Consider the following 17,226-nt stretch of genomic DNA (forward strand, 5'->3'; position numbering starts at 1 on the left):
ATCATAAAACGGAAGATACAACAAAAGAGATCCAAGACAGTTGAGCAACTAGAATCCTACATTAGACAAGAATGGGTTAACATTCCTATCCCTAAACTTGAGCAACTTGTCTCCTCAGTCCCCAGACGTTTACAGACTGTTGTAAAGAGAAAAGGGGATGTCTCACAGTGGTAAACATGGCCTTGTCCCAACTTTTTTGAGATGTGTTGCTGTCATGAAATTTAAAATCACCTAATTTTTCTCTTTAAATGATACATTTTCTCAGTTTAAACATTTGATATGTCATCTATGTTCTATTCTGAATAAAATATGGAATTTTGAAACTTCCACATCATTGCATTCCGTTTTTATTTACAATTTGTACTTTGTCCCAACTTTTTTGGAATCGGGGTTGTAAGTATACTTGACTTAGACTGAAAAGTATATAGAAAAGCCTAAGTATATTAAGCTTATACTTAAACTTTTGATCAAGATATAATTAACAAAAGTTTAATAAAGTATTAAAATATTTGTGCCAGATGTTGAAGTGTACTTGCCCTGTAGTTGTGCTTATCCTTTTGATAGTAGCCTATAAAATACTTCTTTTTCACACATATTGGCTTCTTTGTGATATACGGCAGCATGTTTTAAATCCCATCTTTTAAACCTACGGTACATGTACCATAAGTTTGTGGTCAGCTCTGGGGTGGAATAGCTTAAGAATAAACAGTGTTGGAACTTAAACTTGTCTTTTATGTACATAGTGCTATTAACCCACAAAGAGACAGATAAAGCAGACAAATAAAACAAGTAAACTCATACTATATTTCCAGTACACCATGAAGTATGCTTTTGTAAACTAAAGAGTGGACTACAAGTATAGAACTAGTAAACTATTAGTATACAAGTTTACTTGTGGTATACTTGCAGTACAAAATAAAAAATGCTAATTTTATACTCAGAGTTTACTTCTCTTAGACTTAAAGTATACTTTGTATAAACTAAAAGTGGGCCAATTTAGTCCCAAGAAGTATTAGATTAGTTTACTTACAAGTATACTGTAAGTACATTGATATCAGCATACTTGGTACACAAAGAGGACCATCTATGAATAAATCACAAATCATAGATTTATTCATAGAGCCAATCTTGAAAACTAGAGCCAATGAACAATTTTAAGTTTCATTTTCGTTCTCAGTGACCCAGAATTAGTAAAGTTTGGCTATATTTATTTCGGAAGCATTTTGGCTGTAGACCAGTGTTATCAATCTTTACAACCATGGTGAACAGAAAAACATCTCAAAATGCACAACATGTCAGACATTGAGTCGGATGATCTACAACAGCAGAAGACCACAGTGGATTCCACTCCTGGCAGCAAGGAACAGGAATCTGAAGCTATAGTTGGCACAAGCGCGTAGAAGTTGGTCTTTGTATTAAAGTAGAACTGAAGGCACATTTTTTTATGATCAAAATTTTATTTTTCTCATTTTATTAAATATAGGAATGCATTTTTGATAGCTATTTGGTCACTGCTATAGCAAGTTATGAGTGTTTAAAATATGCTCTGTAATATATCAGTCCATATGTCAAAGCAATGGGTGTAAACGAGATTTGTTGAGACCTGTGTGAGACATCGTAGGATGGAAGTAAAACGCACAGCGGAAATCAAAGTGACCAACATCTGCCAACGTCGTCAAAACACGCGCGCGCCCTCTTTCGAATGCTGATGTAATCAAGCCGGAAGTTTTGTTTGTTCTGATAGCAATCAGGAAAGTTTGAAAAAAGTAGGCAGGAATCCTCATTTAAACTCATTTTTGTGCAATACTTCGTTTGGAAAACAGTTTTCAAAATGGTGGCACTGACACCTGGCTGACACTTCTTCACGTTTCGAAGTCTCGCACAAATCTCGTGAAGATCGCGCGGATAAGCGACGCCTGCCGTGGACCAAACGAACTAAATTCAACACGGCTAAAAACCGAAGAGGCCGATAAGTATAATATTTAATTGCAATTAGTTGCCAATACGAGTCACGATATAAGGTTACTAAAACCGAAACCATAATTGAATAACATGTTAATTAAGAAATAAAGCAAGTTTAAAAATGACTTCAGTTCTCCTTTAAAGGAAATGATCACAGATTCAAGATTCAATATTGCTTTATTGTCATTGTGTAAGATACAGAATGAAATTCAGTGCACTGCCTCACGGGCGCAGATAGAGGGGGGGACGGGGGGGATTCGTCCCACCCAGATTTAAATTCACCTCGTTCGGTCCCCCCCACTTATAGGGAGGAAAAAACATCTATGCTGTCTTTCTTTGCATAAGGCAAACCTCACGGAAAAATCAAAAGACTAATTACCATTCGGTTTATTGAGGTACACAGCAGTACAGACATAGTTGCAACTGCGCAGACTGCACAGGTTGCGAGCTCGAGCTTGGTTGCTATGGTTACCCACAACAAGTTTGACAGGCATTTTGGGGACAGCTCCTCCTAGTTCAGGACCCCAACATGGCATGATGAAGGGTGCCAAAAGGCAGAAAACGATTGCATCGTTTTTTCAAAAAAAAAAAAAAAAACGGCTGTAAGTAAACTGTGCCTTACTTTATCATATCACCTTGCAATTTTTTGATAGTCTGTTCAAAGTAATGTCGTAGTGAAAGTAAAATCGTACGGGGTAGAGATGCCTTTCTGGTAGCCTCCTTCTTTCGGTGGTAGCCTGTAGATACAGTGCTCAGAAGGCAGTTTTAATGTTTAATCTGGCGTTCCCTGCCATAATTTCAGCGAGCATATTGTTTCATAAGGAAACTTTGCGACGAGTTGTTGACTGACTGCCACTCACACAACACACAGGCATAGTTAGAAAGTCAGGATGCACTGGTTTACACTTTACACACACACACGTAGCCCAGCCTCTCGCTATGTTTAACAGTTGGAACTTAGCGGTTTTAAAACTAGTTTTGCAGTTTCTGTGCGTGATGATAATGTGTAAACTTTGGATTTCCATAGGCTATGTTAAAATGTTATCATTGTCCTGGCCTGCAGGTAGTTCCTGGTGATGGCAGTGAGGGAGGTGAAATAACATGTATACACACTACCGTTCAAAAGTTCGGGGTCACCCAGACAATTTTGTGTTTTCCATGAAAAGTCACACTTTTATTTACCACCATAAGTTGTAAAATGAATAGAAAATATAGTCAAGACATTTTTCTGGCCATTTTGAGCATTTAATCGACCCCACAAATGTGATGCTCCAGAAACTCAATCTGCTCAAAGGAAGGTCAGTTTTATAGCTTCTCTAAAGAGCTCAACTGTTTTCAGCTGTGCTAACATGATTGTACAAGGGTTTTCTAATCATCCATTAGCCTTCTGAGGCAATGAGCAAACACACTGTACCATTAGAACACTGGAGTGATAGTTGCTGGAAATGGGCCTCTATACACCTATGGAGATATTGCACCAAAACCTAGACATTTGCAGCTAGAATAGTCATTTATCACATTAGCAATGTATAGAGTGGATTTCTGATTAGTTTAAAGTGATCTTCATTGAAAAGAACAGTGCTTTTCTTTCAAAAATAAGGAAATTTCAAAGTGACCCCAAACTTTTGAATGGTAGTATATATATATATATATATATATATATATATATATATATATATATACACACACACACACACACACACACATATATATACACAAAATGGAATCATTTGCTGACAGCTCAGTCCCCCCCAGTTCAAAAATCCTATCTGCGCCCCTGCACTGCCTTACGAAACGGTCTCTCTCTCTCTCTCTCTCATTATATATATATATATATATATATCTCATTCATCTCATTATCTCTAGCCGCTTTATCCTTCTACAGGGTCGCAGGCAAGCTGGAGCCTATCCCAGCTGACTATGGGCGAAAGGCGGGGTACACCCTGGACAAGTCGCCAGGTCATCACAGGGCTGACACATAGACACAGACAACCATTCACACTCACATTCACACCTACGCTCAATTTAGAGTCACCAGTTAACCTAACCTGCATGTCTTTGGACTGTGGGGGAAACTGGAGCACCCGGAGGAAACCCACGCGGACACGGGGAGAACATACAAACTCCACACAGAAAGGCCCTCGCCGGCCCCGGGGCTCAAACCCAGGACCTTCTTGCTGTGAGGCGACAGCGCTAACCACTACACCACCGTGCCGCCCATATATATATATATATATATATATATATATATATATATATATATATATAAAAAAAAAGAGATTTACATAAAAGATACAAGATTTACAAATAAGATGTACAGACATACGGTAAGGGTTTACAAATTTACAAGATATGGACAAAATTTACAAACAAGAAGCATATACTAATGTACAGACATTCACATAACATACACTGAGCACTTGGTAATACTTGGCATTGCACTGGTAGTAGGTATTGTGGTAATACAGTAGCTATCGCACAATACAGGATATTGCACTTGGTAACAGATAAATAACCATAAGTATAAATATTGCAGGGTGGCACGGTGGTGTAGTGGTTAGCACTGTTGTCTCACAGCAAGAAGGTTCTGGGTTCAAGCCCAGTGGCTGACGAGGGCCTTTCTGTGAGGAGTTTGCATGTTCTCCCCGTGTCTGTGTGGGTTTTTTCCAGGTGTTCCAGTTTCCCCCACAGTCCAAAGACATGCAGGTTAGGTTAACTGGTGACTCTAAATTGACCGTAGGTGTGAATGTGAGTGTGAATGGTTGTCTGTGTCTATGTATCAGCCCTGTAATGACCTGGCGACTTGTCCAGGGTGTACGCCGCCTTTCGCCCATAGTCAGCTGGGATAGGCTCCAGCTTGCCTGCAACCCTGCAGAACAGGAGAAAGCGGCGAGAGATAATGAGATGAGATGAGATAAATATTGCGGGGTGGCACGGTGGAGTAGTGGTTAGCACTGTTGCCTCACAGCAAGAAGGTTCTGGGTTCAAGCCCAGTGGCTGACGAGGGCCTTTCTGTGTGGAGTTTGCATGTTCTCCCCGTGTCTGTGTGGGTTTTTTCGGGTGCTCTGGTTTCCCCCACAGTCCAAAGACATGCAGGTTAGGCTAACTGGTGACTCTAATGTGTGAATGTGAGTGTGAATGGTTGTTTGTCTCTATGTGTCAGCCCTGCAATGATTTGGTGACTTATCCAAGGTGTACCCCGCCTCTTGCCCATAGTCAGCTGGGATAGGCTCCAGCTTGCCTGTGACCCTACACAGGATAAGCGGTTACAGATAATGGATGGGTGGATGGATGGATGGATGGATGGATGGATAAATACTGCAGAAGACGTGGGTAGATTGACATGTTATTGATTGTGGTGTGTGTATGACTTCAGAGCAGAGTTCAGTGTGGTGATAGATTTGGGACAGAAACTGGTTTTGAAGCTTGTGGTGCATGCTTTGATTGTTCTGTAACGCTTGCCTGAGAGCAGACATTCGAACAGCTGATGAGCGGGGTGGGATGAGTCCTTTAGAATGCATTGTGTTTTTTCTGCAAGTAGCAAGACTTGTGTATATCCTCAAGAACAGGCAGCTGCTTGTTGGTGATTTTTTTTTCTGCAGTCGTTATGATTCTTCGCAGTGCCTTCTTATCTTCTACAGAGCCATTACCATACCATATCAAGATGCCGTGTGTGAGGACACTCTCAGTGGTGCAGCAGTAGAAGGTCATCAGCAGCTGTTGGGACAGGTTGATTTTCCTGAGGGTTCTCAGAAAATACAGTCTTTGCTGTGCTTTTTTTTAACGAGGCAGTGCGTGTTGTATGTCCATGTCAGGTCCTCTGATATGTGTGTACCCAGGAATCTGAAACTGGAAACTCTCTCCACTTCTTCTCCATTTATGTTCAGTGGCAGATGGACATTCTGATGTCTTCTGAAATCAACTATCAGCTCCTTGGTCTTTTTGGTATTCAGAGCCAAGTTGTTCTCAGCATGCCAGTCTGTCAGCCTCTGAACCTCCTCTTTGTAGGCAAATTAATCTCCTTCAGTAATCAGTCCCACCACTGAAAACTAACCAAATTCTAGTCACCATATCACAGGGGGGCGGCACGGTGGTGTAGTGGTTAGCACTGTCGCCTCACAGCAAGAAGGTCCTGGGTTCGAGCCCCGGGGCCGGCGAGGGCCTTTCTGTGCGGAGTTTGCATGTTCTCCCCGTGTCCGCGTGGGTTTCCTCCGGGTGCTCCGGTTTCCCCCACAGTCCAAAAACATGCAAGTTAGGTTAACTGGTGACTCTAAATTGACCGTAGGTGTGAATGTGAGTGTGAATGGTTGTCTGTGTCTATGTGTCAGCCCTGTGATGACCTGGCGACTTGTCCAGGGTGTACCCCGCCTTTCGCCCGTAGTCAGCTGGGATAGGCTCCAGCTTGCCTGCGACCCTGTAGAAGGATAAAGTGGCTAGAGATAATGAGATGAGATGAGATGAGATATCACAGGGGTGGACAAAGTACCCAAGTTCATTACTTAAGTCAAAGTACAGATCCCCCTGGTCAAATGTTACTCCGATACAAGTGAAAGTTGTCCAGTCAAATTTTTACTTAAGTTAAAGTACCGAAGTATTTGCTTTTAAAAATACTTAAGTATTAAAAGTACATTTTCCTTCAACGCATTGTTGTATTATTTCCACAACGCTTACAAAACCTAATGCCTCTGAAGCAACCGACTGGATTTACTGACTTGCTTGTAGAACCTGTAGAATAAACGCCTGGTAGAACGTTACAAAATGAAACGCAACTGAATTGACAAAAAAAAGAAAGCCATTGTCATTTTCTTTCTTTCTTTCTTTCTTTCTTTCTTTCTTTCTAATTGTAGCACTCCTCCCTACCCCAAAATCAGCATGGTAGTGTTCTAACACAGCTCTGGCAGTGTGTGCACACATGTATGTGTATGTTAATCAGGAAGACAGTGGAATAGCTGTAAATGCAGCTTGCTCAGAAAATAAATATGACAATCCAACCTGATTAAAACCCAGATCCACACCTCGAGCTTAATAACTGCCCAACAGCAACACTGCTTTAAGCAAGACAAAAAAAGTGCAAGACCATCATCTGACATCAAAACAAAACTAACTATGAGTTAACGTTAACCGTGGACAATGCTACGGCAACTTGGCGGGCAAATCCATAGAAAGTCATTTGACTAACGAGACTGCATAGCTATTGCAACGTTATTGCTAGCTCGAAAAGCACAGACAGCTTCACTGCAAGCTTTCTCTTGGAATAAAACATTTACATACTTCACTATGCTTCCACAGGTTGGACGGCAAGTTTTTGGAGGCCGTGATGTGGTTCGTTTTAGGCAAACAAAGCAAATATTTAAAACAAAACAAATCTTTAATCCTTGCAGAAAACTGAAACATGGGTTCATAGGCCATGGGTGTGTACATTCTCCAGAAGACCCGCCTCCTTCCATTCTGCCATCAACTGATCGTGTTCAAATAATGCTGCTGAGAAATCATTGAGCTTGATTTTATACAGTCTGTGGACGTGACGTGACCCTAGTGATTACTGACCGGCTGTCTCAGTGTCACCTGCGAAACCAAACAATCATGATTTCGAAAAGAAAAGAAAAAACATCCAGTTTCAAAGCTGCTTCATAGTAACGAGTAATGAAGACCTTGATAGAAATGTAGTGGAGTGAAAAGTACAATATTTGCCTTTCAAATGTAGTGAAGTTAAAGTCATAAGTTTCCAAGAAAAAAAATATACTCAAGTAAAGTACAGATACTCAAAAAGTATACTTAAGTACAGTACTCAAGTAAATACACTTTGTTACTGTCCACCTCTGCCATATCAATTCTAAGACAGTGTTTCTGTCATGTTTTTTATGTGTCTACGTTCAACTGGTGCAGCCATCATGTCGTCAGAGTTGCTTCATGTGGGAGCGCGCATGCATATGTTTATCGCAGAAGTGATTAAGTGATTGAGTGAGTGAGTGAGTGATACACCGTAGTCCATATTGACTATAAAAACACTCTACCACTAACCTTTACCGCATGCAAGAAGCCAAAAGTAAAATACTCTCAATAACATCCAGGAGTGACAAGGAAACAATTATCATACACATACAGCATACACATCCATTATCTGTAACCGCTTATCCTGTGCAGGATCGCAGGCAAGCTGGAGCCTATCCCAGCTGACTACGGGCGAAAGGCGGGGTACACCCTGTACAAGTTGCCAGATCATCGCAGGGCTGATACATACAGACAACCATTCACACTCACATTCACACCTACAGTCAATTTAGAGTCACCAGTTAACCTAACCTGCATGTCTTTGGACTGTGGGGGAAACCGGAGCACCCGGAGGAAACCCACACGGACACGGGGAGAACATGCAAACTCCGCACAGAAAGGCCCTCGCCGGCCACGGGGCTTGAACCCAGAACCTTCTTGCCGTGAGGCGACAGTGCTAACCATCACACCACATGTATACTCAGCAAAAATAAAAACTTGACACTCATTATTTTTTAAATAGTGTTTAGAAACTTTTCTTGATAGAGTTCTTGTTGTGATTATGGTTAAATGCATTGTCAAGGGCATTACGTCACACATTCATTCTACTGGTCGGGCCTACGTAGCACGTGCGAGAGCACTGCACGCTAAAATCACGTTTCCACGTGACACAAGTGACGTGACCTATTGATACACGTGCAATTGATCTCACGGTAGCAGAGTAGAGTGTCATCTCAGAAAAACAAGGTTTTATGGTTAATTATTCGTTAATTTGCAATGTCACGACTGTCAAACATTCAGCGTGAACGTGCCATTGGCATGCTGAATACGGGAACATCCGTCACTGACGTTGCGAGGGTTATGGGATGCAGTTGACAGACCATCCATAATCTCCAGACACGTCTCCATCAAACTGGCACCACAGCCGACTGCCCCCATCCTGGTCGACCACGTGTGACGTCACACGCAGAAGACCGACAGATTGTCTTACGTCATTTGTGTAATCGGTTTGTCACTGCCACATCCACTGGGAATTAGTTGTTTGGAGGTCGAGTGACTGCCCAAACCATTCGAAATCCCCTGCGCTCTGCTCTGCATTAAGTTGTGACTCACAGTTTTTGATCATGGACATTGTCTTCGCATTTCCGGTGGAACCGATTCCATGACAAACATGATGTGTATGCTATAGCATCTTTAATGACAAGATAATTGAATACAATCGTTATTTCAAACCTATTTTCCAAAATGTTCAAATTATTGACTTTGAAACGAGTGTAAAGTTTTTATTTTTGTTGAGTTTATTTTGACTTAACTTAGCCACTTTTAAATGTAAAAATAATGAATATCCTTTCAGAATTACTAACTCAACATAGTGCTACTGGGGCGGCACGGTGGTGTAGTGGTTAGTGCTGTCGCCTCACAGCAAGAAGGTCCGGGTTCAAGCCCCGTGGCCGGCGAGGGCCTTTCTGTGTGGAGTTCTCCCCGTGTCCGCGTGGGTTTCCTCCGGGTGCTCCGGTTTCCCCCACAGTCCAAAGACATGCAGGTTAGGTTATCTGGTGACTCTAAATTGACCGTAGGTGTGAATGTGAGTGTGAATGGTTGTCTGTGTCTGTGTGTCAGCCCTGTGATGACCTGGCGACTTGTCCAGGGTGTGCCCCGCCTTTCGCCCGTAGTCAGCTGTGATAGGCTCCAGCTTGCCTGCGACCCTGTAGAACAGGATAAAGCAGCTAGAGATAATGAGATGAGATGAACATAGTGCTACTTTGAATTACATGTCAAAGTGCTTAATTACAAGTAAATTCGTATTTTACGATTCATTTCCTTTAAACCAGCTTGTTTCAGAGAGTCTGTACTCACTGTAGTCTGTTCTTCACAGACAGAAGTGTCATCCAGTCTGGTTTTCTGCTGTTATAGCTTTTTCTCCTCAAGGGTCAGCATTTTGTGCTTTATGATATGCTTTTCTGCTCACCATGGTTGTAAAGAGTGTTTATGTTACTGTAGCCTTTGTGTCAGCTCAAACCAGTCTGGCCCTTCTCCTCTGATCTCTTTCATCAATAAGGCATTTTCACCTGAAGAACTGCTGTTCTTTGGATTTTTTTTTTTGTTGTTGATTTTTTTGCATCATTCTGTGTGAACTATAGAGTGTTGTTGTTGTGTGTGAAAATCCCTGGAGATCAGCAGCTTCTGACAAGGGCACCGCTAGAAATTTTGAGCTCTATGAAAGAATATAATATTCCCTCCCCCTTTACGTTTCTGGTAACCCGACTTCTTCATGATGGTGTCAATCTACTGATGGTTCACCATCAATTCTGCTTCTACCGTGTGTAGCTAACCGTGTGTAAGCAACAAACCTAACGTGGTGTCACGCTCTGGCTCCGCCTACACAAGACTGTACCATGTAATGAATAGGAAGAGGGGTGAAATATAAAGACTATGTAGACTAATAAATTTTCGGAAAATGGAAAACCAAACCAGAAGGTTGTTGTATTTGCTCATTTTAAGGGACAAAATTATTAAAAATATTTTTGATTAAATTAACTTACGCATGGTAATAATGTATTAATATTGTCCTCTGAGGGCCCTCTGTCAATGCTGGGCCCTTAGAATCGTCCTAACTTTTCTCACCTAACGGCACCCCTGGCTTCTGATATACTCAAACTAACATGTCTAGTACAAACAACCATGGACATTGAGATCATATTTTTCATTAAGATTATATTTTTTTTCCCCATTCTGATGTGAACGTCGGGTGACTCTCTTAAGCATGAACTGATTCACTGCACTGCTGCTACATGAATGACTAAGGGTACAGATGTTCCTATTAAAGTGACCAGTGGGTGTATGTCTGTAGTCTAAAAAGAGTTTTATAAAAGTGATGTCAGAATTGTTTCCATCACCAGGGAATATTTGTGCGCTGGCTGAAGGTGAATTTTAATGAAATATTTGTGGCCTGGATCCACATTAAGGCCCTCAGAGTGTTTGTTGAGTCAGTCCTCAGGTAAAAATTTATCATCAGCACTCTGTCATAGGCATGTTTTATATTTATTTTATCCATTTACACTGATGTATGTGATGGTTATGTTGTGGGCCAGGTATGGCCTGCCAGTCAGTTTCCAGGCTCTCCTGCTTCAGCCACAGAAGAAGCAGGTAAAACGGCTACGAGACGAGCTCAACTCCGTATTCACACACCTGGACCCCATGGCTGTGGCTGGAAAACAGGATGTGAGTGTTTTATCACCAATAATGATTACCAATTAGAACAGTTTTCACTTATGTCTTAGCAGGTATAAACAGTCATCCCTTGTCTAGCATTTCTATTTTTCTCTTTTTAATAACTTCTTACCAAGAACCGTCCTGAAGACTTCCATGTGATGGAAAAACAGGAATAGCTGTAATGTTACAAATCCCTGAAACTGGAGACTCCTTCTACTACAACCCCGATTTCAAAAAAGTTGGGACAAAGTACAAATTGTAAATAAAAACGGAATGCAATGATGTGGAAGTTTCAAAATTCCATATTTTATTCAGAATAGAACATAGATGACATATCAAATGTTTCAACTGAGAAAATGTATCATTTAAAGAGAAAAATTAGGTGATTTTAAATTTCATGACAACACCACATCTCAAAAAAGTTGGGACAAGGCCATGTTTACCACTGTGAGACATCCCCTTTTCTCTTTACAACAGTCTGTAAACGTCTGGGGACTGAGGAGACAAGTTGCTCAAGTTTAGGGATAGGAATGTTAACCCATTCTTGTCTAATGTAGGATTCTAGTTGCTCAACTGTCTTAGGTCTTTTTTGTCGTATCTTCCGTTTTATGATGCACCAAATGTTTTCTATGGGTGAAAGATCTGGACTGCAGGCTGGCCAGTTCAGTACCCGGACCCTTCTTCTATGCAGCCATGATGCTGTAATTGATGCAGTATGTGGTTTGGCATTGTCATGTTGGAAAATGCAAGGTCTTCCCTGAAAGAGACGTCATCTGGATGGGAGCATATGTTGCTCTAGAACACTGGTGCCATGGTGGCGGCCCGCGGGCCGGATCCGGCCTGAATGAACATCTAATCCGGCCCCCTTGCTGATGGCCCTCTAATCGTTCGGCCGGCAGAGAGCCATCAATGTCTGCCGCACCCCATCGAACAATTATTACAGAACAATTACCTGTCTTTCACTGCCGATCGCATTGACGTCAGAGGCGGAGATTTGCCTGATGGCCCTGCCATTTGCATCGGTCCAATTCGCGCCACAGACTGTTTAAATTTTAAATTATATTGCCACTGTCAATTTTATCAGAGCGAGAGGGCTCAACCACCGGCAATTCGATGCATTTTTATCTGAAAATGACATCCACCAGGGCCTTCCCTATCACACCGATGTGCGTTGGTTGAGCCGAGGCGAAGTGCTCAAACGGTTCTGCAAATTGCGCAAAGAGGTAGCTGAGTTCATGCAGGCTAAAGGGAAGCCTGTGGAGGAATTGGACAACACCGAATGGACCAGGGACCTTGCCTTTTTAGTGGACATTACCGAACACCTGAACTTATTGAATGTTAATATGCAAGGTCGCAACAAACTCGTTACCGAGTATTACGACGGTGTCCATGCGTTTCAACGTAAACTTGCGTTATGGAAGGCACAGCTCTGTCAGCGCAATGCAGCCCACTTCCCCTGTTTGAAATCTCTGTCTGTCAGTCATCAGAGCATGGACAAGTATGCAAACTTGCTTTCCGGTCTCATGCACGAGTTTTCCAATCGATTCACGGTTTTCACTGAACTGGAAAAGGACTTTGCGTTTTTTGGCTCTCCATTCACCACGGATGCTTCCGAGGTCCCCGAGGCGATGCAAATGGAACTGATAGACTTGCAATGCTGCACGCGGTTGAAGGACATGTACAAATCTGTTGGTATTGAATCATTCTACCAATTGTTGCCACCTGAGTACCCGACTATCACTGCATTTGCAGGTAAAATACTCTGTATGTTTGGGACAACATATTTATGTGAGCAGGCATTTTCAGTTATGAATATTAATAAATCGAAAATGCGCAATCGTATGACACATGGACATCTCAATGATGTCATGAAAATAGCCACGGCCCAGAGCCTGTCCCCCAATGTGGACAAGCTGGTGAAAAATAAAAGGCTTCTGGCTTCGACATGTAAAATGTAGCTGGCTTGTCTGCCCATGTAACATAGTGCTGTGAAGTAATGATTGGGAGGGTATGTTTGTGGGAGTGGGAGTTTGTGGGAGTTGTTTAAGTTAATGTACCATCTGTTATTTATGTCTTTTTATTATTAAGTTCTAGTGAATATTTAGTCACTTGGCCTGTTGGTGAAGTACTTAACCTTGGCACATCTTTTGACTTCTTTAGGGCTACTTAGGGCCATCTTTTTTAATTGGCCTAATTAGGCCTGTGTATTGGCATGGTTTTATGTGCAAGTTGTCAATAAATCTGATCAAAGTAATTTACAGTTTAGTTGTGTTTTTATGTGTCCTTGTCCATTTTGTTGTTTTTTTATTATTTAAAAAAACAAACATTTATAAATAATATTTATATTCATAAATAATATCAAATAGTATGTCTATTTGTTTAGTGTTTGGTCTTGTCACACCGGTAATGCGGCCCCCTGAGGTCCCACTTGAAAACAATCTGGCCCCCTGACCAATTTCACCCTGGCACCCCTGCTCTAGAACCTGGATATACCTTTCAGCATTGATGGTGTCTTTCCAGATGTGTAAGCTGCCCATGCCACACGCACTAATGCAACCCCATACCATCAGAGATGCAGGCTTCTGAACTGAGCGCTGATAACAACTTGGGTCGTCCTTCTCCTCTTTAGTCCGAATGACACGGCGTCCCCGATTTCCATAAAGAACTTCAAATTTTGATTCGTCTGACCACAGAACAGTTTTCCACTTTGCCACAGTCCATTTTAAATGAGCCTTGGCCCAGAGAAGACATCTGCGCTTCTGGATCATGTTTAGATACGGCTTCTTCTTTGAACTATAGAGTTTTAGCTGGCAACAGCGGATGGCACGGTGAATTGTGTTCACAGATAATGTTCTCTGGAAATATTCCTGAGCCCATTTTGTGATTTCCAATACAGAAGCATGCCTGTATGTGATGCAGTGCCGTCTAAGGGCCCGAAGATCACGGGCACCCAGTATGGTTTTCCGGCCTTGACCCTTACGCACAGAGATTTTTCCTGATTCTCTGAATCTTTTGATGATATTATGCACTGTAGATGATGATATGTTCAAACTCTTTGCAATTTTACACTGTCGAACTCCTTTCTGATATTGCTCCACTATTTGTGGGCGCAGAATTAGGGGGATTGGTGATCCTCTTCCCATCTTTACTTCTGAGAGCCGCTGCCACTCCAAGATGCTCTTTTTATAGCCAGTCATGTTAATGACCTATTGCCAATTGACCTAATGAGTTGCAATTTGGTCCTCCAGCTGTTCCTTTTTTGTACCTTTAACTTTTCCAGCCTCTTATTGCCCCTGTCCCAACTTTTTTGAGATGTGTTGCTGTCATGAAATTTCAAATGAGCCAATATTTGGCATGAAATCTCAAAATGTCTCACGTTCGACATTTGATATGTTGTCTATGTTCTACTGTGAATACAATATCAGTTTTTGAGATTTGTAAATTATTGCATTCCGTTTTTATTTACAATTTGTACTTTGTCCCAACTTTTTTGGAATCGAGGTTATAATATTCAACACATATCTCCTTACAGAAAGCTTCTCTGTATCAACAATTATACATACAGTATTGTGCAAAAGTCTTATGCTTGTGTCATGCTGTCTTGTATCTTGCCATGCAAGCGGCGTGTGGGTCAAACGCCAAGAAATGAGGAGCATTTTGTCCAAAATTAAAGTCCTGTGACGTACACAGCATATGTGTGGCGGTACTGTGGCATATCTGTGGCATATCTGTGGCATATCTCATATACTGTGGGTTTGTATGGGGTTCAAGGGATGTAAAGTTGTGGCATACTGAGGTGTATGCATGGCATATGATGTGTTGCCGTAGTGTAACCATTTCGTTGGCGTGGCGTTTTGTTCTTACGTGTGACGTTGCGGCTGCATACCTGCGGCGTTCACAGGTAGGTGTAAAAGGGGGCCTGACGCTGCGTTCACTGTCATTTGTCACACTCAAGAAAGCATCATGCCAGTGAAGAAGTCAGGACCTAAGAAGGGCCAGGGAAGAGGGAAGACATCAGCTGCATCCATCCACCCAGCCAGCCCTGGAGTCACCGTCATCAGACACATATCAACTAAATCGTTCACACGGCATAGTAGGTGCTCGAGCAACACTCCCACTGTGTCACTGCTGCGTAGCTTTCATTTTAACGCTGTACGTGTGACGTATCAAAGCTGCTATGTATGTGCTACGGATTTTTAAGTGTGGACTTAAAAATATGCCGCACCCTGGCCTACAAGGAGATCGTGTTATGCATCCTACAGTATTAGCTACATAAGCTGGCGATGCTGTGGCGTTCCTTTCTTAAGCGCCAACAAGCATAAGGCACACGTAAAGAAATGTTGTAGACCAAAAATGGCTTGAAAATAAAGAAATGAAATGTTTCAACATTAAAAAAAATTACTATAAACAGTAATCAGTAAGCCATAATAAAAGAAACAAAGTCAGTATTTGGTGTGAGATGACCCTTTGTCTTCTTCCTCCTCCTTGTCCAGCACTATTGCCAGGTCAGGGTCCGTGTGGACCTTATTGATCCATACGTCATATTAATTAGAGTATAGTTTTACACTGGATGCCCTTCCTGCCACAACCCTCCCATTTCTGGGCTTGGGAAACAACCATTCACACCTACGGTCAATTTAGAGTCACCAGTTAACCTAACCTGCATGTCTTTGGACTGTGGGGGAAACTGGAGCACCCGGAGGAAACCCATGCAGACACGGGGAGAACATACAAACTCCACACAGAAAGGCCCCCGTCAGTCACTGGGCTCGAATCCAGAACCTTCTTGCTGTGAGGCGACAGCGCTAACCACTACACCACCGTGCTGCCCTGTGAGACGACCCTTTGCTTTAAAAAAAAATAAAGCAGCCTCAGGTACAATGAGTGCAGTTTTATAAGGAAATGAGCTGTAGGTTTTACTGAGCATCTTACAGAACCAGCCACAGTGACCCAGTTCTTCTGGATACTTTGACTGTCACACTCGCTTCTTAATTTTGCCCCAAAACCCAGTCGCCTTCATTATGTTTTCTTTTTTAATCTGAAAAGTGGCCTCTTGTGGAATATGCTACTCAAATACAAACTTTTTTTTCTGTAATATTTAATTTTGTCCCCGCCTTTCGCCCGTAGTCAGCTGGGATAGGCTCCAGCTTGCCTGCGACCCTGTAGAAGGATAAAGCGGCTAGAGATAATGAGATGAGATGAGATTTAATTTTGTACTGGAAAATGAACATTTGGAAAACAATGTTTTTGTATTGACTCGATAATGTAGAAGTCATAAAATCGAAATCGATAAAGTTTGTATGAATGAAAAATAAAATAGGGTGCCTCAGACTTTTGCACAGTACTGTATATCTTTATTAAACGATTTCTTCTTTGGTTAATCGACAGCTACATAGTGGTATTGCAATATTAAAATGGATTTTCTTTTTCTCTTTCTAGGTGGGACATGATATTGCAGAGGTGAACATCGGACAGCAGGAATACTATTCCTACATCTATTACCCAATCAGCATTAACATAGTGGACTCCAGCTAGCACACACAGACTAAACAGGAACAGACTCATACATCATGCTCATGTGACCTAAGCGATAATTTCAAAACGACAAAACCTACTCTGTGGATGTTATTAGGTTTTTCACTGGAGGACTTTCAAGACGAATGCAGTGGAAGAATGTAACCAGCAACACAACACACCCAGGGACTGATTGACTGACAGTGGGTGAGAATCCACACTTACCCACTGTGTAGTCAAGTTAAAGGAAGTGCAATCTATGATCAGAATTTTTACTCGCTCAGCAAAGCGAGAATGTTGTTTTAGTAGCTGGGGTACAATTTGTATTCTGTTTGTTTAATTATGTAAATATGTGTAAATAATCTCAAAAGACTCTGTACAAGATTTAGAAAACCATTGTACACTATTATATTTCATTTCTTCGGGGAAGATAGTCTGGATCCAAATGGTTAATCGTGTTATAACTATGTTAATGCCATCTGGTGCCCCCTCAATCTCTTTCCCAAATCAGTTAATCAGTCTGAGGCCACGTTTACCATGAGCACT

At 41.8% G+C, this 17,226-nt stretch overlaps 1 protein-coding gene across 1 annotated transcript in view; it reads left to right on the top strand.

Annotated features, from left to right (window-relative positions):
* atp6v1c2 (ATPase H+ transporting V1 subunit C2) overlaps nt 1–16,701 on the top strand; it is a 35,905-nt gene extending 19,204 nt beyond the window's left edge. Inside the window, exons 11-13 of the mRNA XM_060933166.1 lie at nt 10,854–10,951; nt 11,046–11,175; nt 16,606–16,701. Coding sequence (XP_060789149.1) covers nt 10,854–10,951; nt 11,046–11,175; nt 16,606–16,701 — 324 coding nt within the window. The remainder of the gene's footprint in view (nt 1–10,853; nt 10,952–11,045; nt 11,176–16,605) is intronic.
* The last annotated feature ends 525 nt before the right edge of the window (nt 16,702–17,226 follow it).

Source organism: Neoarius graeffei, chromosome 11 (genome assembly GCF_027579695.1).
Source record: "Neoarius graeffei isolate fNeoGra1 chromosome 11, fNeoGra1.pri, whole genome shotgun sequence".
Lineage (NCBI taxonomy): Eukaryota > Metazoa > Chordata > Actinopteri > Siluriformes > Ariidae > Neoarius > Neoarius graeffei.